At 39.6% G+C, this 24,577-nt stretch overlaps 1 protein-coding gene across 3 annotated transcripts in view; it reads left to right on the top strand.

The window, feature by feature from the left end:
* The window catches only part of cep43 (centrosomal protein 43), a 79,659-nt gene that overhangs the window by 34,113 nt on the left and 20,969 nt on the right, over nt 1-24,577 (top strand). For all 3 annotated transcript variants that reach the window (XM_048536215.2, XM_048536217.2, XM_048536216.2), the window contains 3 exons: nt 9,432-9,518; nt 21,085-21,144; nt 22,475-22,683. In XM_048536215.2, coding sequence (XP_048392172.1) covers nt 9,432-9,518; nt 21,085-21,144; nt 22,475-22,683 — 356 coding nt within the window. The remainder of the gene's footprint in view (nt 1-9,431; nt 9,519-21,084; nt 21,145-22,474; nt 22,684-24,577) is intronic.

Here is a 24,577-nt window from a genome sequence, read left to right as displayed (position 1 = left end):
GCAGTTTCTTGAACAGAATTTTTGGTTTATTTTAAAATGATTTTTATTCAGTAAAGATACAAAAATTGTTTTATACATAATCGTATACAGTAATGTGGAAGTGTAAATGTTTAATCCTCTGAATATCTGAAAAAGAAAATACTTGGGTTATACTTGGAGGCAAAAGAATAAAGTGTAAATATTTTGCACTTCCTTGTTCTGATGTTCTTGCTGGTGTGGTCAAATCACTAATCTCACATATTTGGTTCTAACATCTTGCTGACACTATTTGCTCAGGAAATACAATCTCGAGATATTGGTTGATCTCATCTTGGCCTCAACTCCGCTTCCTTGCCCACTGCCCATAACTAATTAAAAATCTGACCATCTCCTCCTTAAATTTATTCAGTATCCTGGCATCCACTGCACCCTGGGGTAGGAAATACTGCAGATTCACGACCCTTTGATAGAAGTAGTTCCTCCTCGTGACTCTTAAATCTGCTATCCTTTAGCTTAAAACTATGACCTTTCATATTGGAGTGTCCCACAAGGTGAGATATCTGCTTTATGCCCACTTTGTCAATCCCACACACTTATCCATATTAAACTTCATCTGTCACGTATTGAATTATTTACTTATCCTATCCATCCCAATTGTAAATTTCTTATTTCTTCATTGAAGCTTATTTTCCTCTGATTTTAGTATCTTCTGAAAATTTGGCTATAGTATATTTTATTCTCATATCCACATCATTGATAGAGATGGAGCCCTCGTTATACAGATCAGAAACAGACCATTTGGCCCAAATTGTCTGTGCTGACTGTACCCTAAACTGATCTAGTCCCATTTGGCTCATATTTCTCCAAACCCTTCCTATTCACGTACCCACCCAGATAACTTTTAAATGTTGTAATTATATCCACGTCCACCATTGCCTCTGGCAGCTCATTCCATACATCCATCATCATCAGTTGAAAAAGTTCCCTCTGATGTCCCTTTTAAGTCTTGCCCCTCTCACGTTAAACCTGTGTCCTCTGGTTTTGGACTCCCTATCCTGAGAAAAAGACCATGACTGTTCCCCCTATCCATGCACTTCATGATCGTATAAACCTGTACAAAGTCACCCCTCTGACGTTGTGAGAAAGAGAGAGAGAGTATGTGTGTGTGTGTGCGTGTGTGTTTCCCTGCCAATTAAGCCTCTCCCTGTTGTTCAAACCCTCCATTCTCAGCCACATCCTTATAAATTTTTTTCTGCACCCTATCAAGTTTAACAATACTTTTCCTAAAGCAGGGAGACCAGAAATCAATGCAGTATTCCAGAAGTTGCCTCACCAGTAACCTGTAAAGCCACAACATGACATCCCAGCTCCGATGCTCAATGCGCAGATCAATGAAGGCAAACGTGTCAAATGCCTTCTTCACCACTGTCTACCTGCGACTCCACTTTCTCAGAACTATGCACCTACACTCTTCGGTCTCTTTGTTTGGCAGCACTCCCCTGGGCCCTACCACCAACTGTGTAAACCCTGCCCTGGTTTGGCATACCAAAATGCAACACCTCACACTTATTTAAATTTAACTGCATCTGTCCTTCCTCAGCCCATTAGTCCATCTGATCATGGACCCATTGTACTCTGACTCACTGTCCATTACCCCAATAATTTTGGTGTCATCTCCAAACATAGTAACCATACCTCCTATATTCACATCCAAATCATTTATATAAATGACTAAAAACAGCGGATCCAACATTGATCCTCGCAGCTCAGCACTGGTCACAGGCCTCTACCACCACCACCCTATGTCTCCTGCCTCAAGCCAATTGTGTATCCAATTGGCCAGCTCCTGCTGGATTTCACGTGTTCTAACCTTGCTAAACAGTCTATCATGCGGAACCTTGTGTCTTGCTGAAGTCCATATAGACGTTAACGGCTTTGCCTTCATCAGTCTTTGTCTTCTCTTCAAAACACTCAATCGAGTTAAGGACTGATGCCTCTCGGGGGAATATTACACTGACAGCCAGCTTTCCAGTACCCTAACTGGCTGTACTGTAAAAAGGCGTATATTGGGTCCCAAGTATTCTATTGTGATAAGGGAGAAAAGAGATAGGTCTGAGGCTAGTTCAGTGAATAAGGGCTGCAAGTTAAATATTCAAGGCAAGAGCAGAGAATAAGGTGAGGGTGATTAATTAAACTGCATTTACTTCTGTGCAAGAAGCCTGACAGGCAAGACGGATAAACTTAGGGCATGGTTGGGAACATAGGACTAGGATATCATAGCTTTGATAGAAATGCGGCTTAGAGAGGGGCACGACTGGCAGCGCAGTATTCCAGGGTATAGAACCTAAAGGAAGAATGGAAAGGGATAGCAAGACAGGAAGGGCTGTGGCCTTTTTGGGTAAGGATATTCCTTGGAAAACATCCAGTGAAGTTATGTGGGTGGAACTGAGAAATAAGAAAGCGATGATCACCTTATTGGGATTTTACTGTAGGCCTTCAAATAGTCAGTGTGAAGTTGAGAAGCAAATAATAAAGGAGATCTCATATATATGTAAAAATAATATGGTAGTAATGGGAGGGGATTTTAACTTTCTAAACTTAGATTGGAACTGCCATCGTGTTAAGGGCTTGGATAGAGTGGAATTTGTTAAGTACGTGTACAGGAAAATTTTCTTATGCGGTATGTGGATGTACCTATTAGAGAAGGACCAAAAGTTGAGCTTCTGTTCGAAAATAAGGCAGGGCAAGTGACAGAGTTGGCAATAGGGAGAGCACTTTGGAGCTAGTGATCATAATTCCAATAGTTTTAAAACAGTTATGGAAAGGGATAGATGTGATCTAAAAGTTAGAGTAAGGCCAGTTTTGATGGTGTTAGGCAAAAGTTGATTCTGAGAAGTTGAAAAGTGGGACATCTTCAAAAATTAGATAATGACAGGTGAGAGGTTAGAGAGTATATTCCTATTGGGTTAGGCTGGTAGTTATAGGGAAAACTAGATGACTAGAAAAATTGGGGTTCTGGCCAAGGGATAGAAAGAGGCATATGTCAGGCAGAGACAGCTGGGATCGTGTGAATCCCTAGAGGAGTATAAAGGCAGTAGGAGTACACTGAAGAGGGAATTCAGGAGGGCAAAAAGAGGACATGACATGGCTTTGGCAAATAGGGTTAAGGAGCATCTAAAGAGATTCTACAAATATATTAATGGCAAGAGTAACAAGGGCGAGAAAAGGGCCATTTTAAAGATCAGCAAGGATCTAAAGATGCTATGTATGGAACCACAGGAGATGGGTGAGCGGTGAAATACTAAATATTTTGTCAGTATTTAATGTGGTGAAGAACATGGAAGCTAGAGAGGTACAAAAGGGTCCAGAGAGACAATTTATTTTTTTACAGAGGGTGGTGAGTGCCTGGAACAGGCTGCCAGAGGGTAGTGTGGAGGCGAGTACAATTTTGTCATTTAAGAAACATTTGGACAGGTACACGGATGGGATAGGTATGAAGGGATATGAACTAAACGCAGGCAAATGGGACTAGTTTAATGTGAAGGTCGAATAGCATGGAAACCAGGCTGTAAAACTCTGTCTATATCTATGTCTATGTGATTGTTCATTAGTCCTGTCTCATTATACAATACTAAATCCAAAATAGTCTGCTCCCTGATTTGTTCAGAACAATTTGTTGGAGAACCACAATCTGTAATAAAATCGATGATCACTCTCTTGAGGCTACCCTTGTCAATTTAATTAATCCAGTCTATAGAAGATGGAACAGTATAACAGTGAAATAGGTCGTATAGCCTGCCATTCTAAACAAATCCCATTTGCCTGCACATGGTCCGTATCCCTCTATTCTCTGCCTGTTCATGTGTCTGTATAAATGCCACTTAAGTATTGCTGTCATATCTGCTTCCACCATCTCCTCTAGCAGTGCATTCTAGGCACGTAAAACTCACTGTTAAAATAACTTGCCTCGCAAATCTCTCTTAAACGTTCCCTGTCTCACCATAAACTTATACCCCCAATATTTGATATTTCAACCCTGGGAAAAAGACTGTGACTATCTGCCCTATTGATACCTCTCATAATTTTATATACTTCTGACAGGTCACCCCTCAGCCTGTGACGTTCCAGCAAAATCAATCCAAATTTGACCAGCTTCTCCATATAACTAATACGCTTCAATCCAGAGCAACGTCCTGGTAAACGTATTTTGCAACCTCTCCAAAGCCTCAATGTCCTTAGTGTGGCAACAAGAACTGCATGTGGATGTGAGTTTGCTCGCTGAGCTGGAAGGTTAGTTTTCAGCCGTTTCATCACCATTCTAAGTAACATCATCAATGAGCCTCCGACGAAGCGCTGGTGTTATGTCCCGCTTTCTATTTACATGTTTAGGTTTCCTTGGGTTGGTGATGTCATTTCCTGTGTTGGTGATGTCATTTCCTGTTCTTTTTCTCAGGGGATGGTAGATTGATTTGGAACCAATGTGTTTGTTGATGGAGTTCCGGTTGGAATGCCATGCTTCTAGGAATTCTCGTGTGCGTCTCTGTTTGGCTTGTCCTAGGATGGATGTGTTGTCCCAATCAAAGTGGTGTCCTTCCTCATCTGTATGTAAGGATATGAGTGATAGTGGGTCATGTCGTTTTGTGGCTAGTTGACGTTCATGTATCCTGGTGGCTAGCTTTCTGCCTGTTTGTCCAATGTAGTGTTTGTCACAGTTCTTGCAAGGTATTTTATAGATGACGTTTATTTTGCAAAACGAACGTCATTTACAAAATACCTTGCAAGAACTGTGACAAACACTACATTGGACAAACAGGCAGAAAGCTAGCCACCAGGATACATGAACGTCAACTAGCCACAAAACGACATGACCCACTATCACTCGTATCCTTACATACAGATGAGGAAGGACACCACTTTGATTGGGACAACACATCCATCCTAGGACAAGCCAAACAGAGACGCACACGAGAATTCCTAGAAGCATGGCATTCCAACCGGAACTCCATCAACAAACACATTGGTTCCAAATCAATCTACCATCCCCTGAGAAAAAGAACAGGAAATGACATCACCAACCCAGGAAATGACATCACCAACCCAAGGAAACCTAAACATGTAAATAGAAAGCGGGACATAACACCAGCGCTTCGTCGGAGGCTCACTGATGATGTTACCTAGAATGGTGACGAAACAGTTGAAAACTAACCTTCCAGCTCAGCGAGCAAACTCACAAAAAGAACCTCAACCTGAGCTACAAATCTTCTCAAAACTCGCTAAGAACTGCATGCTCTACTCCAAATGTGGCTTTTATTTTTCTGCAACATTATTTGCTAACTTTTATACTGTATACCTGGCCGATCGAAGGCAAGCATGCCATATACCAGTTTATCAACTTGTGTTACCACTTTCGGGAAGCTATGGATTTGCACCCCAAGATCCCTCTGTATATCAGTGCTCCTAAGGGTCCTGCCATTTCCTCTTGCATTTGACATCCCAAAATGCATTGCCTCTCATTTGTCCGGATTAAACTCCATCTGTGATTTCACCATTCAACTTTTCAGCTGACCTATATCTTACTGTATCCTTTGACAACCTTCCTCACTAACCACAACTGCATGAACTTTTGTGTCTTCTGCAAACCTACTCATCAGATTACCTACGCTTTCAATCAGATCATATTAATATAACTTTATCTTGATATTACAAGCAGCAGAGGTCCCAGCTCTCATATTTGTAGAAAATACACTAGTCACAGGCTGCTGTCGGAAAAGCAACACTCTACAACTAACCTCTGGCTGTGTCATAGAAGACAGTTTTATATACAACTTGCCTAATCATTATCGATCCTAAGTGACTTAATCTTCTGGACCAGCCTACCTTCAGGGACCTTGTCAAATGCCTTTGTAAAGTCCACATAGATTATATCCACTGCCCTGTCCTCATCAGTCATTTTTGTCACTTAGAGTTATAGAGACAGATAGTATGGAAACAGACCCTTCGGTCCAACTAGTCCATGTTGAACATAATCCCAAACTAAACTTCTTCAAAAAGCTCTGTCAAATTTGTAAGACAAGACCACCCCCACACAATACCATGCTGAATATCCCAAATAAATCCATTCTTTACCAAATACAAATATTTTTTGTCCCTGAGAATCTTCTCCAATAATTTCCCTACTTCTGATGCAAGGCCCACGGCCTATAATTTCATGAATTGCCCTTGGTTGCCCTCCTTAGCAAAGAAATAACATTGATTATTCTCTAGTTTTCAGGGACCTCACCTGTGGCGAAACAGAATACAAATCTCACTGTCATGGCCCTTAGAATCTTCCCCCCCTTTCCTCCCTCATTATCCAGGGATAGATCTCACCAAGCTCTGGGGGCTTATCTACCTTAACGTTTCCAAGACGTCCAACACCACCGCCTCTTTAATATCAACATGTCCTAGAATATCAACATACTCCTTCATATTCTTAACGTTGTCCATGTCCTTCTTGGTGAATACCAATGTGTAGTACTCATTGAGGACATCACCCACTTTTCCTGGCTCCATTTTCTCTTTGTTCCTTTGTCTTTAAGTAGACCTTACTTTTACCTAGCTACTATGTTGCTCCTAACGTAAGTATGAAATGCCTTGGGATTCTCATTAATCCGATTTGTCACAGACATTTTGTAGACCCTTTTTTTGTCTTCCTAATTCTTTGTTTAAGTTCTTTCCTGCTGCCTTTATATTCTTAAAAGATCTTGCCTGATTTCAGTTTCCTAAACCTTACAAATGCTACATTTTTTGTTTGACTAGACTTTTAATATTTCTTATCATCCAAAGTTCGTGAATTTTGCCATCCATATCTTCCTCACAGGAACATGCTGGTCCTAAACTCTGATCAGCTAGCCTTTAAAAGACTCCCATATTTCAGTTGTGGATGTACCCTCAAAAGGCCACCCCCACGTATAATTTGTCTTGTTCCTGCCTAATATTGTTATAATTAGCCCTCCCCGAGTTTAGCACTTTCACCTAAGGGACCAATCTTATCCAGTAACTATCTTAGAACTTACAGAATTATGATCACTGTTCCAAATGCTTTCCCACTAAAACTTCGATTGTCTGGCCAGGCACATTCACCAATACTGTTCTGGTAAGGCCCCTTCCCTAATTGAGCTATCTACATATTGTTTTAAGAAGCCCTCCTGAATGCATCTAACAAATCCTGTCTCATCTAAGCCCCTGGCACTAAGGGAGTTCCCGTCATTATTGGGAATGTCAAAATAACCATGTTTTAGCATGTTTCCACGATCTGCCTACATATCTATTTCTCTATCTCCCATTCGTTATAGAAGGCCGACATTAGAACCCCATCTTAGTGATTTCATAGTCCTGAGTTCTATCCGTATGGCCTCGCTGGATGAGTCCTCCAACATGTCCCGTCTCAGTGTAGCCCTCCTTAATCAATAATACAACTCTCCCACCCATTTTACATTCCTTCCTATAATGGCTGAAACATCGAATCTCTGGAACACTGAGCTGCCAGGTCTCCCTTTCTCTCAACCAAGTTTCTGTCATGGCTATAACTTCATAGTTCCACTGACTGGTCTAGGTCTAAGTTCACCTGCCTCGTCTGTTGTACTCTATGCATTAAAATAAATACACTTAAGACTGCCAGCCTGAGTGTATTCATTACCTGGCCCTGCCTTTCCCTCCATCCCCCGCCACAATACTTTAAACCTTATCAAATGGTACTAGCAAACTCTCTGCAAGGATATTGGTTACCCTCCAATTTATGTGCAACCTGTCCTTCCTGTACAGGACCTTCTGCTCTGGAAGAAATGCCAATGATCCAGATATCTGAAGACCTCCCTCCTACACTAGCTCTTTAGCCATACATTAACCTGTATTATCTTAATTTTTCTGGCCTCAGAAACGTGTGCCAGAGCGTGTAATCCTGAGATTACAATCCTAGAGGTCCTGCTTTTCAACTTAGTACCAAATTTTCAAAAATCGATTTGCAGGGGAGTAGTCGCTCTGTCTATGCAGTGAAAACCAAGAAGGACCACAACTTTTAGCTACTCGCCCTCCCCTTTCAGAATGTCCTGTGCCCACTCATCCCTGACCCTGAAGCTACAAGATTGCCAGAGGCTAAGAAAATGATAAGTAACTCATCCCCTAACACCTGAAAACCTGTCCATCGTCTGGAAGGTGCAGATCAGGGAATGATGAAATAATTTCCAGTTATGTGGATAAGGTACAATTCTAAAAATGCTCAAAAGCGCACCACCATCTAAAATAAAGCAGTCTGTTTGATTGGCATCTCATTTACTAACTTAAGCATTCACTCTCAATACCGCTGATGCACAAGAGCAGCAATGTGTGTCATCTGGAAGGTGCACTGCAGCAACTTGGTACATCTGCATCAAAAACTTGCTCCAACATATGATCTGTTAGGAGGACAAAGACAGTAAATACAGGGGAGCAGCAGCATCTGCAAGCTCCCTTCCAAGCCACATGATCGGAACGGGGCCTTGAAACTGTTTCACTGTTCCTTCATTGTTGATGAACCAAAATCTTAAACCTTCATTCCTAACAGCACTGTGATTGTCCCCACACTTCGAGAAGGCAGTTCACCGCCACCATCTCGAGGACCATTATATATTGGCAATAAATGCAGGCCCAGCCAGAGATGTTGGTGTCCCATTAACTAATTAGAATTATAAAGTTCCACCTCCAGCAAATTATCATTAAATTGGCTTGCTGTCATTCAGGATGCATTCACCAGTCACTGTTTGGGTGGTAAGGCAGGAAATTCATCTCCTGAAAAATATTTCTGGTGGTTCTATATTTCTCTATTTGTACTTCCTATTATCTCCACACTTGCTGCATTTGATCCAGTATTGAACAAGAGCGTTAACAACTTATCATCAAACTTTCAAAATCCTGCCATAATGCCCATTCTTTGTTTTCCTTCAGTGTACCAGCCAGCTGAGACAAAGTCTGTGTCAGAGAAGGTGGCCATTTGACCTACTGACATTTTCCTAGCTGTATGCTTAAAGAATTGCTCTATCGACAAGAATCACCAAGGGTCTTTCATAACACCTTCTAAATCTGCAGCACTTACCATGCAGAAGGGCACAGCTGCAGCAGGTTTATTTCAAACCACAAGCTTTCAGAGCGCTGCTGCTTCATCAGGTGAAGTCCAGTTCAGCACTGGTGCCTCCATATCAAGTGCATGACATTTATTTCAAACCACAAGCTTTCAGAGCGCTGCTGCTTCATCAGGTGAAGTCCAGTTCAGCACTGGTGCCTCCATATCAAGTGCATGACAGCACCACCTGCAAGTTGTCCTCCAACTCCTCACCTCTTACAAAAGAGTTTAAAAAAAGAAATGTTACATTGTCATCTGTTACAGCACAATTTTCTTGTGGCAGTTTTGTAACTGATTTTGTCTTTTTCTATGATAGATAGTACAAGATGATACTGTTGCAGATTCTGTACAGTCACGTGGCAAGCTCTCAGAAGGGAGGCAAACTTTAAATACAGGGAGCAAGGTAAGAGTAATGTTAACTTTGGCCATTTCTGTGAACAAAGATTTTCTTACATTCTTGATGTGGCTGTTCGCAACCATCATCATCATTTATAAAAGGTTTTCAATCAAATGATATTTACGAAATAAATGCCATAATAAATATACTATTGAAGTAAAGGCATTTGACTTAATTAGGATAGACAGAATAAAGTTATAACATTGATTTAAATCACTCAGTTTGCAAAATTGAGAATCTACTGATCTAGTCACTTTTTTGTTCTCATCTAAAAATGAAATTATCAAATAACTTTAATAAAACAAAGTAGATAAAGGTGCAGTGGGAATTCCATGGATTATTTTGAAATATCATTAGTTTGGATTCTTAGGAACTTGTGCAGCATAATGTCGAAGCAGAATACTGTTTGAAACACTAACTTTGCTTCACTACAGATGCTGCCAGACTCGCTGAGTTCTCTAGTATTTTGGTATAATTTAAGATGGAACAATACTATTCAAATCTTTTGAATTCAAAATTGCTTGATTGAAACAATCTGCTAGTTTTTCCCAACCAGTTAGTTCCCATTTTTCTATATTATTTACATTGCTTCGTTTATATTAGATAATTCTTCTCATCGCAACATCAAAATGACTGAATTAGTAGACATTGATTGATTGTGCAATCTTCTGTCGGTAGCTAGCACCAAGATGTACTACATTTTAAATCATGTTTGAATTACCTATAACTTAATTTAAACAAGATCATTAATAGCAAAGGGTGTATTTAATGCTTTAAAGTTTAATGATCACGTAGTTTTAAGCAGACTGGAATTGCTAGGATTTGACTGTAAATAGAGTCCACTCCTAATTAAATGTTAGTGGATTCAAACTTACTGATTCGTTAAATTTCTGCTGTCTAATGCTGAATGATCAGTGCTGAGCTGAGGATTCCATTTTACCTTATTATGGTCCCATCTCCATGAATTTCCCTCTATTCACTTCCTGTTCATCTGTATCAAGAATGTCTTAAATGTTGCTAACTTGCCTGTTTCTACCACCTCCACTGGCAGTGCATTCTTTACACTCACCAGCCTCATGTGGCTTGGAAGAGAGCTTGCAGATGCTGCTGCTCCCCTGTATTTACTGTCTTTGTCCTTCTAACAGGTCATATGTTGGAGCACGTTTTTGATGCAGATGTACCAAGTTGCTGCAGTGCACCTTCTAGATGACACACATTGCTGCTCTTGTGCATCAGCGGTATTGAGAGTGAATGCTTAAGTCAGATATGACATGAAGCTGAACTCTTCTTTTGTCTCTGTACCCACTTCTTTGGGATTGAGTCCTTCTTCCTCGCTCAACTTACTCTTTCACCCATCTGCAATTTCACCCTTCCGCATGGACACCATACTTCAGTCTCTTGTGCACTTTTGATCTTTACATCAGGAACTGTGAGCACAACATCAGCCTTCTGAATTTTTCTGTGTTCTTCTCACCTATTCCAACATGACTTTCTCTGACTTTGCTGTACTCTATTCTCTCTGGTCTAATCCTGACATTGTTATCAATCCAGCATTTAAGGATGGTGCTGTTGTCACCTAGCATACTGACCACTACCTTGCAGAGGCTAAGTGCCAGTAGCTGAATACTTTCCATCTCAAGCCCATGACCTTACCACTGAACATCAATCCAATGTTTCTAGGACTGTCATAGACCTCCTCTGCTGTGGAGATTTGTGCTCCATAGCTTTCTCCAATTTCTCCACAACCTGTTTGTACTTTTTTTCCCGAAATATACAAACTGGATGGCCCTAGTAGATCCACTGTTTCGCCTTGTTCCTGTCCCACTAAGCTTCTTTCATTATATTCCCACTCTTCAGTATTCAGCAAATTTGGACACTGTATCTTTTGTCCCTTGGTCTAAGTCATTTTATCTAAGTTGTGAACAGGTGAGGGCCCAGCACTGATTTCTGTGGTAGACCACTCTTTGCAACTTTCCAACCTGAAAAAGCCCCATTTATGCCTACTCTGTATTTTCTCTTAGCTGGCTAATCTTCTATTCCTGCCAATATGCTGCCCACTCCATTGTGAGATTTTATTTTCAAGCGCCTTTGATGTTACACCTAATCACGTACCTTCTAGAAATCTAATTATGATGCATCTGCCATTCCCTTTATCCATAGCATGTGTTACTTCTCCAAAGAACTCTAATAAATTAGTCAAGTATGACTTCCCTTCACAAAATCATGTTAACTCTGCCTGATTATCTTGAACTTACCCAAGTCCCCTGCCGTAACTTCTTTAACAAAAACAGCCTCTGCCATTTTCCACATGACTGATGTTTTGCTAACTGGCCTGTAGTTCCTTGTTTTCTATTCCCTCCCTCTTCAGATAGATGTGCTACCCTTCAATCTGACGGGACCTCCTCCAAAGCTGGGAATTGTGGAAAAATTAAAATGAATCGACCATTTATCTTAGTCACCACTTCTTTTAAGACCTTGGGATGAAGTTCCATAAGATCTGCCGTGCAACAACTCCAACAATTTGCACTATATGTCTTCTCTGGTAATCTCCTGAGTTCCTCCCTCCGATTTCCTGATTTATGGTTGCTTCATTTTCAATACAAACTGACCAATTCCTGTAACTACAATGACTATACTTCTCACATTGAACTTCCTGTAGAGATCACATTTCATTTTTACATGTTCTCCATCTCGATTGCGTATGATCCAAGGCAACGTTTTATAATGTGTTCCTGAGATGCTTTTGTTTTTCCTCAGTTGAGGATTCCACTGCATGATGGACAGTCCACTTCCCATAAATCTGCACTTGCTGTCTTCCCTGTCCTCCTTGAACCATGGTAGAGTTCCCCCTTTCTTCACTTGTACCCAAGCAGCCTGTGTAATCAATAGATCATCCTCTGTAATTTACACCATCTCCAACAATCTACCATCTAATATATTTTCCTCTTCTCTCTCCTCCCATGTCAGCATTCCAAATGGACCATGCCCTCTGTTACCCCTTGGTCCACTATTGTATCAGCCCCAACATTTCATCACCCTAATATCCCATCTCATTCCTATGATACACTTACTGTGATTACATGGAAGGTAATACTTTCTCTTTTATCACCTCCCTCTTCATTGTCCAAAGCAAAAATACTCTTTCCAGGTGAAACAGTGATTTACTTCTACTTCCAATCTGTTCTACTGTGTTTGCTGCTCACACTGCAATCTCCTCTGCATTGGGGAGACCATGAAAGACTTGTACAGAACACCACTTCCATTCAGCCCTCAAACATGATCCCAACTTCCCATTTCCTTGCTGTTTTAATCCATCACCTTATTTACATTGCTGCCCTAAATCTATAGGTGTTCCAGTAGTGCCATTCGCAAGCTAGAAGTAAAAAAAACCTATTTTTCTGTTCGGGCATTATTACATACTTCTGGACTGAACATTGAATCTAATAGCTTTAGACCATGAGATCTTTCCAACGTTTTATTTCAGCTCTTGCTCTTTGTCGCTGTGTGTCTCTCTCTCTCTGATTCTGTGAGAGCCTCTCTCTCTCCCTGATTCTGTGGACTCTCTCTCGCGCTCTCTCTCTGATTCTGTGGAGTCTCTGTCTGTCTCTCTCTCTCTCTCTCTCTCTCTCTGATTCTGTGAGAGCCTCTCTCTCGCTCTCGCTCTCTCTCTTACTCTTTCTCTCTCTCTCTCTCTCTCTCTCTCTCTCTCTCTCTCTCTCTCTCTCTCTCTCTCTCTCTGATTCTGTGGAGTCTCGCTCTCTTTCAAGCTGCCTTTCAACATGACTGCACGTGGCTGAAGCGAACCTAGCACTCCAGCCTTATTTTAGGCCAAGTAAAGTTCAGCTCTGTCTGGAAGTGGGAGTGTTAATCAAAACTGCTGTCTTTATTTTCTCCTCGCCTTTCTCTTCCCTCCTCTTCCCCCTTTCCTCCCTCCTTCCTTATTTTGTCATGGGTGTTGGTACGGCCTATCTTTTTCTAAAAAATTAATTAATAGAATGTCTGTGTTGCTAGCTGGACAAGCATTTGTTGCCCATTCTTAGTTGCCTTTGAGAGGTTTGTGAGCTACCTTCGCGAACTGCTGCAATCCGTTTGTTATAGTTACACTGTCAGTGGCATTTGGTTTGAAAGCACTGCTGTAATGGTGATATTTCCAAGTCAGGATATTGAGTGGAGGGGAACTTGCAGGTGATGGTATTCCCATGTATTTGCTAACTTTGCCCTTCTAGGTGGTAGTAGTCATGAGTTTGGAAAGTGCTTTTTTAGATACCTTGGTACATTTCTGCATTGCATCTTATTTGCATGATCTGGTATGCAGTGCTACATCTGAGCATTGGTGGAGAGAATGAATGTTTGTGTAAGTTCCAAGATGGACCAGACATAGTGTTAAAACAGCAGGAACTTTATTATGGAGATGTTTACAGACAGCAAGGTGAGACTTGCCATCCAAAGTGGCAGATGCTGTCATTGTTATGACATGTGATAAGACTCTTGGTGACAGTTCACCATACTTAAACAAGAAAACCACCATACTTGCAGTTAAAAACAACATCCCTTCCCTTTACATCAGAGGTTCCTCAAATGAAAACATGCAGAGTATTTGCAGTCGAAAATACTGCAGTCACTAGGTAAGTTACTTCCAGTGTGGATGTCAGCCACCTCAAGCATGTTTATTTTTCTTGCTGGTTTTAACCTGTGGTGTTTTAAGTGTACTAGGAGCATCTTTTGACATTGTTTCCGGAGTCAGCTGAATATTTTAGAGGTCCACACAGTGTTGTGGCATTCTCCATGAAGGTACTGTCTCCCTCAGATGCTCCAGTTATGGTTCTGTCCTCTGACATATCCAGGGCGCTATTTGGCATTTATTGTTGATCTTCAATTAATGTCTCTGGCATATTCATTCAGGTTGCCAGGAGTTGATCAGCATGTCTTGTGTCTGGTCCAGGCTTCAATTGTGGCTGGTATCCATTTCTCACCAGTTGTGTAATTCCTCATCAAACGTACTGTTCTCTTTAGAAAGTATGGCATTTGGCCATGTTCTCCTATTGGAAAACCTCTGCTGTCAACAGTGAGATAACAAGCTGTCGAGCTGGATGAACACAGCAGGCCAAGCAGCATTAGAGGAGCAGGAAGACTGATATTTCGGGCCTAGAACCTTCTTCAGAAATAGGGGAGGGGAATGAGTTTCTGAAATAAATAGGGAGAGAGGGGGAGGTGGATAGAAGATGGATAGAGGAGAAGATAGGAGGAGAGGAGATAGACAGGTCAAAGAGGTGGGGATGGAGCCAGTTTTAACCTGACCAGCATCAAAAGGCTACACCACAGCTTTAACTACAGAACAGTTTTTTTCCCCTCTGGATTTATTGGATACAAATTATGAATTTAATTGAACAAAAGTTGAAATATCTTTGTACATGACATTGCTGCGTGTTTGAATTAGTTCAGTTGGTGGATAATGGAACTCTCTGACCCTGGTTTTAAACCCAGCATCGGCTGATAAATTGTTTCATTAAATATTTTATTCAAAATGCACTTAAAATTCATTTTTAGAAATAAGGATCATCTCAATTTCCCTGACTGACTGTGGCTTCAAAGTCACTGCAAGAGCTTAACATTATTCATGATGACCAGTTGAACATGTTGATAGAACTATGGATGCTGAAAGTCCAAAACTAAAACAGAAATTGCTGGAAAACTCAACAGATCTGGCATCATCTGTGGAGAAAAAGCAAACTTAATGTATCAGGTACAGTGACCCTTTTTTTGAACCAGTTTCAGCTGCCAGACCTGCTGAGTTTTTCCTGCAATTTCTGTTTTTGATAGATTCAATGGTTTGGATTGGGAGTGCTACTTAAAAGTTTTGCTCAGTTTTTGATGCACATATGCTGCTTGAGATCAATTGTTACATTTGGAGAGGCATTTTGATACACATTAGGAGACTTTTGAGCACTTAATTCAGATTTCACCAATACTCTAATACTTTTTCTGGACATTTCTAAGGGCTTCAGCCGTTTATTAAAATCAATGAGTGCTGTGTGACTGAATCTTACGGGAGACCTTTAAGATATCACAAGGAGGAAGGGAAGGATTAGTTGTGGGCATCTTGCTTGGGTTCTGTCTTGATCCGGAGAAAAAAATGGAAGGAGACATGACAGACAGCAAAACCCTAAGTGATGGAATAGAGCCTTCAACAGGAGTTCGTATCCACCCAGAGTCTTCAGAAACTATTACTATAAATGTTCACATGCTACAAAATCCAGTGTATGAGAAGGGAGTCATGGAGATCTGTAGCCTCATGATAGGAGGCTTTCATTGCCTTTAGAAATTATAGTTATTTGCAGCGTGTCATAATCCTCTGTGCACTTCCACATATGGGGTGTTAGTGACAGCAGACCAACTTTATATCATTTATATATTTGTCAGAGACAACTAGAAACATGGAGCTCCTGAATTCAACAGTAGTTGGCCAGTTAGCCTGTGGAGCCTGTTCTATCATTCATAAGAAAGGTTTTGCCTCATCTCTGTCTTAAATGAATTACCTGTTACTTTGAAACTCTGCTTCCTTCGTTGTAGATTCCTCAGTGAGGCACACCTCCACTCGGAATCTGCTGTGCCAGGGTCTCTAATTTTACATGTTTCAATAAGAGTATCTTTGATTCTTCTAAACATCAACTGAATATAGGCCCAATGTATTTAACCTTTTCTCCTAAGACAACCTTTTCATCCCAGTTCCATTTGCCCAAATCACTCTCAACCTTTCTTATTCATGTACCTATCCAAATGTCTTTTAAATGCTGTAACTGTACCTGCCTCTATCACTTCCTCTGGCAGCTTATTCCATATGTGCGCTACCATCTGTGTGAGAGTGTTGTCCTGCAGGCCCCTTTTAAATCTTTCCCCTACCACATTAAACCTATGCCCTCTAGTTTTGGACTCCCATACCCTTGGAAAAAGACCTTAGCTCGACACCTTATCTGTGCCCCTCATGATTTTATAAACCTCTTAGGTCTCCCTTTAGCCTCCAAACCCTGCCTTTGTACCTCTGTCCTCTATTACCTCTATTAGATGTGCTTTAAAATTTAATTCTACCTGTCCTAATAAAGTAATCTTCCCCAATATCTGGGAGCATTGCATCCAAAATTCCCATCAAACACCAAAATGTTCGAAGAAAATTTACCATTTTTATAATGCTCTTCAAAAACATCAATTTTGAATTTGATCTGCCAAGATCTGATGCGTCAATGTTCACCCATGCCATGGTAGTTCTCACAGAGGTCGCTAGTAGCACTGCCTGCCATCCTCCCTCTCACAAAGGCCATCATAGTAGCCGCTAGTTCAGCTAGTGATCATATTATATCCAAAATCTTTCCCAGTCAATCTACCTGGCAGTCTAAGACAACTCCTAAGGAAAGACTAAAGTAAAAGTGTGTTGTTTTGACTTTGAAATAGAAAATGGAAATATGTGAAAGACTACAAAAGAGTGGAAAAATCATCACGATCTTCTTACGCAAGAATTCAGTATTGGTTTTTCAATGATCTATGAAATTAAAGCACAAATGGATAGTTTAATTAAAATTCTTTGTGAAATCTGTGAGTATAAAAGCATAGGGCTTTGTACTCCTAAGCTTAAAGACTGGGGTTGTGCACAATGCAAATGCTTTCATTAAAGAGCTCGCAGATGCATGCGTCTTTGAACTAATGTTCTTGGAAAAAGTGAAATGTTAGTGGAAAAGGTGAAGGAATTTCATGAGAAGGTGAAAATCGTCAAGGTGTGTGCCTTTTTTTCAAGAATGGCTCACTTACTTTTAGATACAATATGGAATCCAAAAGGTTGACATGTCAAGTGAACAGAATTCTGCAGATATGAAATTAGTTGAAGATTTCTGTGAAACTTTTAATAAAGTAATGATTGGACATGACCTGACTGCTGAGCAGATCAATAATACTGATGGTTAAGGTGGTGATAGCTTCCAAGCACAACCTTAGCTGGTTCTGATGAAAGGGTTGCTTGTGGTTTTAAACAAAACAAAAACCATATAACCATGCTTATGTGTGGAATGCCATGAGAATTTATAAGGTGGAATTGACAGTTTTGCACACTTTCCAATAGCAAAGATGTTCCAAAAGCATAATTCATCTTCCATTTGATTATGAAGTCATGCTCGAATAGATGCAGAAATTTTTACATGATGGTTTCATCATGTTTTTGTGCCTAGTGTAAAGGCACATTTGCAAAACATGGGAATGCCTGAAGAAAGCACGACTTTGTTAAAGGCAAGATCATTGTGTGTTTTTCCCTCCTAATGTGATCAGTTTCATTCATCCAATGGATTAGGATGCAATCCAGTATTTTGAAAATGTTTTACCAGTGTGATTTGATGAGTAAGCTGACAAACCACAAAGGAAAAATTACCGAATTTAAGTCCAGATACTGTATCAGAGTTGCCGTTTTTACAGGTCATGGAACCAGGTGAAAAGCGAAAATTCTGGTGAAACCAATGCTGTCTCATAATGTTTGAAAAAGGATTGTCTGAGGCAGATGCTTTTGAAGGATTTTGTGCGTGTAAGAAAGCAAACAAATGAAGACTCTGCGTGAAGAAATCATGGAATTCGTGAACTGTGCTCGTGCTGTCAAAAGCAGTTCCAGAAATGGACTCGATGAATGTTTGAATGTTGACAAAGATGGTCCTATTACAATGCCTTTAAATACAGAAGAAATTATAAACAGTGTTTTGTGACAGATCTAAAATTTAAGAAGAGGAAAGTGATGACATAGGGGAGCAGGGCTGAAAGTGTTTCATGATGGACTGCTGCTGAAGATTCTGAAAATGGCCGGAAACCGTTTGAGCATCAATATTGCTTTATTGCACAAACTGTAAGGCAGTTTCCACTCCTGTCTTCCCAATTTCTACATGAGTACATGCAGACAGGCTGATATAAGGAATTTATTCAAGAGGGCTATTAGGACTAAATTTCTATCTCCTCAGCCCTCAACATCATCTGCTGCTGAAGATGCCAGCACTAGTTCTATTGATGACCATGTTGAAATACTATCTCAGAGTTTCCAGAGCTTAGTGAGTGAATCAAGATATAAAGTTTAAGATTATAGTGTGCTGTGTTGGGCCTCTAAGAGTTTATTTCTCATACAATGAGCAGATTCCTGTAAACCAGCCCCCACTCCATCCCATTCCCCATACATATGGATAACAGGCTATATCTTATCTATATCTGTGCTATATCTTATGTAACTCTGTCAAACCTAGGTTGATGACATTCCTGTGACTCTTAGAATGTTTTACTATGTTGAACATGCCATATAATCCATGTTGTTTAAATTGAGATTTTGTGGGATTGAAAGCAAGTGTAGATCACCAAAAACTGGATGATGTCACTTCAGACCCTGAAACTTGCTGTAGTTTCTAAACTAACCTCACTGTGAATGAAAAGCTAGAAAACTGAATGTTTAGTGGCAGAAGGGTCAGCCTTGACAAATGATTCAACATCCTTAAACTGCTGTATTTACAGTATGAATCTTGTGTGTACAATCAATCTTTAGTGGTATGGCTTATAAATGGTGCAATATGAATTCTGCAATAATGCAATTAGCAAATTAGATATCCTGCTGGGCTGTCCTTTGCAAAACACCTTGTAGTCTGTAGGCTTTGAATTGTTTCCAGAAATATAAAATGAACGTTAAAAATGCAGACAAAATCTGTTATTTATTTTGATTGCAATAATTGATCACAGAATGGTTAGGGCCAGCTTACATCTCAACTTGTAGTGCCCCAAGCTGTGGATTTTTTATCAGGCAATTGGAAATGATTAAGGGAATGAAACATTGATGTTACTGATAGAAAATAGCATATTTTTAAGAATGAATTGGTGGAGGGAAAGATTGATCTATGGTGGCAGTTAAATACCTTACAAATGTTCAGAAGCATTTGGGGAAAATTTGCTGTTTGTGCCAAAGGAGAGTATAAATGTGATCACTGCAGTTGCAGAAACAAAATGAGACCACCACCAGCCAATCTGTCTCATACTGCTTTAAAATGTGATCCTTCATCACAAAGTGGACTTTTTAAAAAATATATACTCAGCTGCTCAGGCAGCATCGTGGAGATTTAGCATTTCAAGTTATGACCCTTTTTCAGAGTGGATGATGTCGAGCTTCTTAAGTGCTAATGAGTACTGCCCCAGCAAATCTCAAGAAACTCAACACCAATCAGGACAAAGCAACCCATTAGATTGCTATTCCATTTATCACCTTTAACATCACTCTTCTTGCCACTAACACAGAGTATCAGCAGTGTGTACTATCCAGAAGATGAATTGCAACAATTGATGAAAGTCCTTACGCTGCAGCTTCCACACCCAGGACATCTCCCACCTGTAATGACAAGGGCAGATAAGTTGGAATTCTGCCATCTGCAGGTTTTCCTCAAACCACACTCCATACTGTTCCTTCAACGTTGCTGAGCCGAAGTCTTGGAACTCCCTTCCTGTAAAAACTGTAGTGTGCATACACCATAGAGACAGCAGTGGTTCAAGAAGGCAGCTCATCAGTACCTCCTTAAGGACAATTGGGGATGGGCAATAAATTCTGGCCTTATTCCAATTAAGGCCATTCAGACACTAAACAATGGGTGGTGAAGAAGATGGGAACAAATTCAGAATGCTATGAGTGCAAGTTCTCTTTTGAAATGGAAATTAAAATTCAATTGAAAAACAGGGATTTGAGAGTTTTATATATTGAGATGATGGCTGATCTGCTAATGGGCTTAAATCCACTAAGGCCCCTCCCTTTTCCCCAACTACCACAACCACCATCACCACCACCAACTCCCTGAATGGATTTCTCCCTCATCTCATGGTTTAAAGTTCTGAAAATTATGATAGTCCTGTAGCAAGAAGAACGTTTATAAACATTTCTAGCTGGTAATGTTTTGTGGGAAATATTTGTAGAATTTAAACTACATACATCAGAATAACTGCACTGGATTAAATAAATAGCTCACCCCACCTTTCTATGAATAATTAGGAGTGAGCAATGGATGCTCGCCATTTAATCAACATCACATCCTGTGAACAAATAAAAAGAAATCTGACTTCTTTCTCTTTATTGGAGTCATCAAAGTCATTGTACTGTTGTGATTGTGTGGTTCATTAATTGTATTCTGAAGTGTTACTTGCTTCACTGATCTTCCAAATTTATTTTATGCTTTCCTGTCAAGGATGAAGAGGTCAATGTTGCGTTCCATCTCATTTTCCCTGAATCGTCACTTTTTAAAGAATTTTTGAAGCTGAATATAAGTAAATATTCTCACAAACGAGCATGGTGCACTTTATCTGTAGTTTAGTTTAGGTTTAGATTTATTTTGCAGCTTTCACTATCATTGTACAAGGCTGTGAATATTAGGTTCTCAATTTCTGTTTTCAATTGCTTTTGTGGTTGGTCGGTAATAAATTCCATTGTTGGAATTTGTTATCAAAACTTCACCTTTTCACCTGCTGCCTACACAGTCATTCATCAATTGCTAACTGTAATATTAGTTAATTTTTTTATGTTTATGTTCAGATACCTAGATACAAAGGAACTGATAAAGTTAAAGAGAGCGAGGAGAAAACTGGTGAAAAGGTAACTGTGTTGTTACAAACCTGATTGTGGCTCAAACATTACCCTTAATACAGACATGGTATGCAGATACTTTAAAAAGCATATTGGGGCTGCCAATAGATATTTTAGAAAATCTAGATATTATACAATTTGAGTAAATGCTTTATAATTTGATTACTAAAGATTATGTAAATTGTGAAAATAATGAGATCAATTTAAGTGCAAGAGTTTACCAGTAGAATTTAGCATGTTGGGGTAGATGAGCATTTGTTTTAATGAAAACTATTTTGATATTGGACTGTTACTCCATATTACATTTGTGAAAAACCACACAATTGTGCTAAGCTGCTCAAATGATCTTAAGCTTTCTTTAATAACTTTTAAGTTCATAATAAGACTTGGCACTCTAATTGTTAACCTGCTGTGATGTGGTGTACCATGGTATTTAGCTTCGTTACCAGTTCAGTATTGTCTGTTGATCTGTGCTAATTGTTAAGGCACTACTACAGGTGAACAATCAGTTCTGCTGTAGTACAGAGTTCAGTCTTGTGTTATCCCTTCACCTCAGTGTTGTAGATATTATTCATTCAATGAAATATTGATATGCGAACATTTATGGTTTCATTTGAACTATCAAAAAATATTTGATGGTGCTTCTTGTCTGTTACAAGCAGGCCGTTGTAAGTAGCATGCAACGTACTATCTTGCATTGTTTAAAAATGTCTGGTGAAACTCTAATTATAGGTACCAAAGCCCAAATGATTCAAGCATAACCTTTAATGCACCAATCTGAACCTTCTTTACACAGATTTATCGCTTGGAAGCAATACAATAACATACTGATAGCAGCCATAAATCAATTGGAATTTGGCATAGTAAAAATCAATATAAATATTTCTTTTCAAATTATTGTGTGCTGTGAGATCTGCAATAGATTTAGCAACTGTGCATTATGTTAAGAATTAAGAAAAGGCTACAGTTGATGCTGTTATAGTAGTTTGGACATTCCTACATTTTGTAATTACAATGTTTTTCACCTTCCTACCTAGACCTGCAAAAGCTTAGGTTTGATGAAGCGCCCAAAACTAACTCCTATATTAATGCAGGCATCTTTAGTATTCCAGTAATATATTTAACCAAACAAAAATAGAAGGCATGGAAGCCTAGAGATTTTGTCTCTTAGTTAACATGTACGTGTCATCATTGTTTCATAATTAGAATATTATAGTATTCCATCTGTATATTTGGGCATCTTGTTAATAAGTTCTAGAAATTTGCTAGCTTAAAGATGTGTTCGAATCCACTTAATTCATTGGTTTTATATAATTGTATTTTTACTTCTTTTCCAAAGTTCACTGAAATCAGCTTTGGAGATATCAGTGTAGCCTCAGGTGAAGTTAAAAGTATAAGCAATCTTTCTACTGGTGAGCCAAATCAAGACTTCATTCCTATCACAACATCCAGTCTGCCAGCATTAAAGAAAAATGAAAAGATATGCCTTGATGATGAAGACTCATTCTTTGATGACCCATTGCCTGAGCAAAAGAAGATCTATGCCTGGTAAGCAAAAATACAGATATAGTAAAGAAAGCAGATAATTGCATTAATGTGGCCGCTTTAAATCCAAAGGCACTTCACTGGAGTAGTAGCAGATAAAGTTTGACTTTGACCCAAAGAGTAATTGGGACAGATCACTAATGTCTTGATCAAAGGATCAGAGATAATGGGAACTGCAGATGCTGGAGATTCCAAGATAATAAAATGTGAGGCTGGATGAACACAGCAGGCCAAGCAGCATCTCAGGAGCACAAAAGCTGACGTTTCGGGCCTAGACCCTTCATCAGAGAGATGATGAAGGGTCTAGGCCCGAAACGTCAGCTTTTGTGCTCCTGAGATGCTGCTTGGCCTGCTGTGTTCATCCAGCCTCACATTTTATTATCTTGATCAAAGGAGTAGGTTTTATGGGTCACCTTCAAGGAAAGAAGCAGCGAGGTTTATGGAAAAATGCCATATCCGCAGAGCTAGAAATTCAAAGACACAGTCACTAATGGTGGAGCAATAAAAGCTGGAGATGCACAAGAAGCCAGAGATGAAGTAGTACTGTCAGCTTAGAGATAGCAAGAGCTGAGGAGGTTGACAGAGATAAGAGTGGCAAGCTGTTATGGGATTTGAATGCTAAGATCAGAATTTTAGGACTGAGCCATTGATTGACCATGAACTATTGTCAGTCAGTTGAGTATGGCTGTGAAGTGCAAAAGGGACTTCTTCAGAGTCAGAATGCGTGCGTCAGAGTTTTGGATGAGTCAACTTGACAGAGGCACAAAGGTGAGCATTATACTTAATCATTTAAGTAGATTGTAAATAGGGGTGCCACTGCTTATCTGTTGTTCTTAAAAGGTCTGATCAAGCATAATGTGTAGCATTTGGTTAAAAAAAATTATAGTATTTGACTTAACTAGTTTCTTTCACAATTTTTTTTTCAAAAAAAAGCTGAATTCAGTGTGATATCTTAGCTATAAAAGAATGTTATTGTCAATTGAAAAGATTTGTGTGATGCTTTATCTGATAGTAAACTTGGGAATGTTTGTTGACAAGCTTGGTTATAGTGACTTTTATCAGTGGTATTACTGTTTATTTTAACATAAACTGAAATGTTATTGTACCACGTTACAGTGCAGCCACAGTCTTATGTTGGCAGCCAACTAACGCATTTGAACAATTTATTGGAATAATTGCCAACAATAAACCTGTAAGAAAGTCCCTCAATTGCTTTGACTGCATAATATTGCCACAAACCATCTTCCTGTCTTTTTTGTTTTTGATCTGTGTTGTTCGGACATTGGTTATATTGTACCCATGTCTATTATTAACCCAGTCCAGCATTTCCATGGTTGAAAGTCACTGAAGCCTTATTTATAAGAATGTGGGCAATGGGAAATCTTGTATTGTTAGCAGTTAATATGGTTGTACAGTCATACAGGCAACCTTGATATATGCTTTTGAGAACCCACAAATTTAATAGAATATCAACTGAAAATCTTGGAGAATTGGGTGTCATCTTTGGCAGAAGATAGGGTTAGCATTTCAGATTACTAAGCTGTTACAAGAAATGGGAAATATGAGCAGTTTTTTTCGGAGGATGCCACTGGCAGAAAAACAGATGAAAAGCTATGATTAGATCAAGGACATGAACTGATTAATTGAAAGAAGAGGTAATGATGCTTGACTAAATGAAGCAATGATGAATGAGAGTGGAGGTTTTAAAGATGTACCTGAGACCCAGAGAATCGTGAAAGCTAATAGCAAAGTGCAGAATGTGCACAGGTTTGGGATGGGAATGAGGATTCTCAGAAGATGAATTAGATAATTTTGTTTAGTCGTTTTTAGTCTGCTTTGTGAGGTCTTGGGAAATGTGACAAATAAAAGAAGACATGTACGGTTGTATTCATAAGTG

Source organism: Stegostoma tigrinum, chromosome 9 (assembly GCF_030684315.1).
Source record: "Stegostoma tigrinum isolate sSteTig4 chromosome 9, sSteTig4.hap1, whole genome shotgun sequence".
In the NCBI taxonomy this organism is placed as follows: domain Eukaryota; kingdom Metazoa; phylum Chordata; class Chondrichthyes; order Orectolobiformes; family Stegostomatidae; genus Stegostoma; species Stegostoma tigrinum.
The sequence above is the reverse complement of the archived record's forward strand: the minus strand, read 5'-3'. Positions and strand labels throughout refer to the sequence as shown.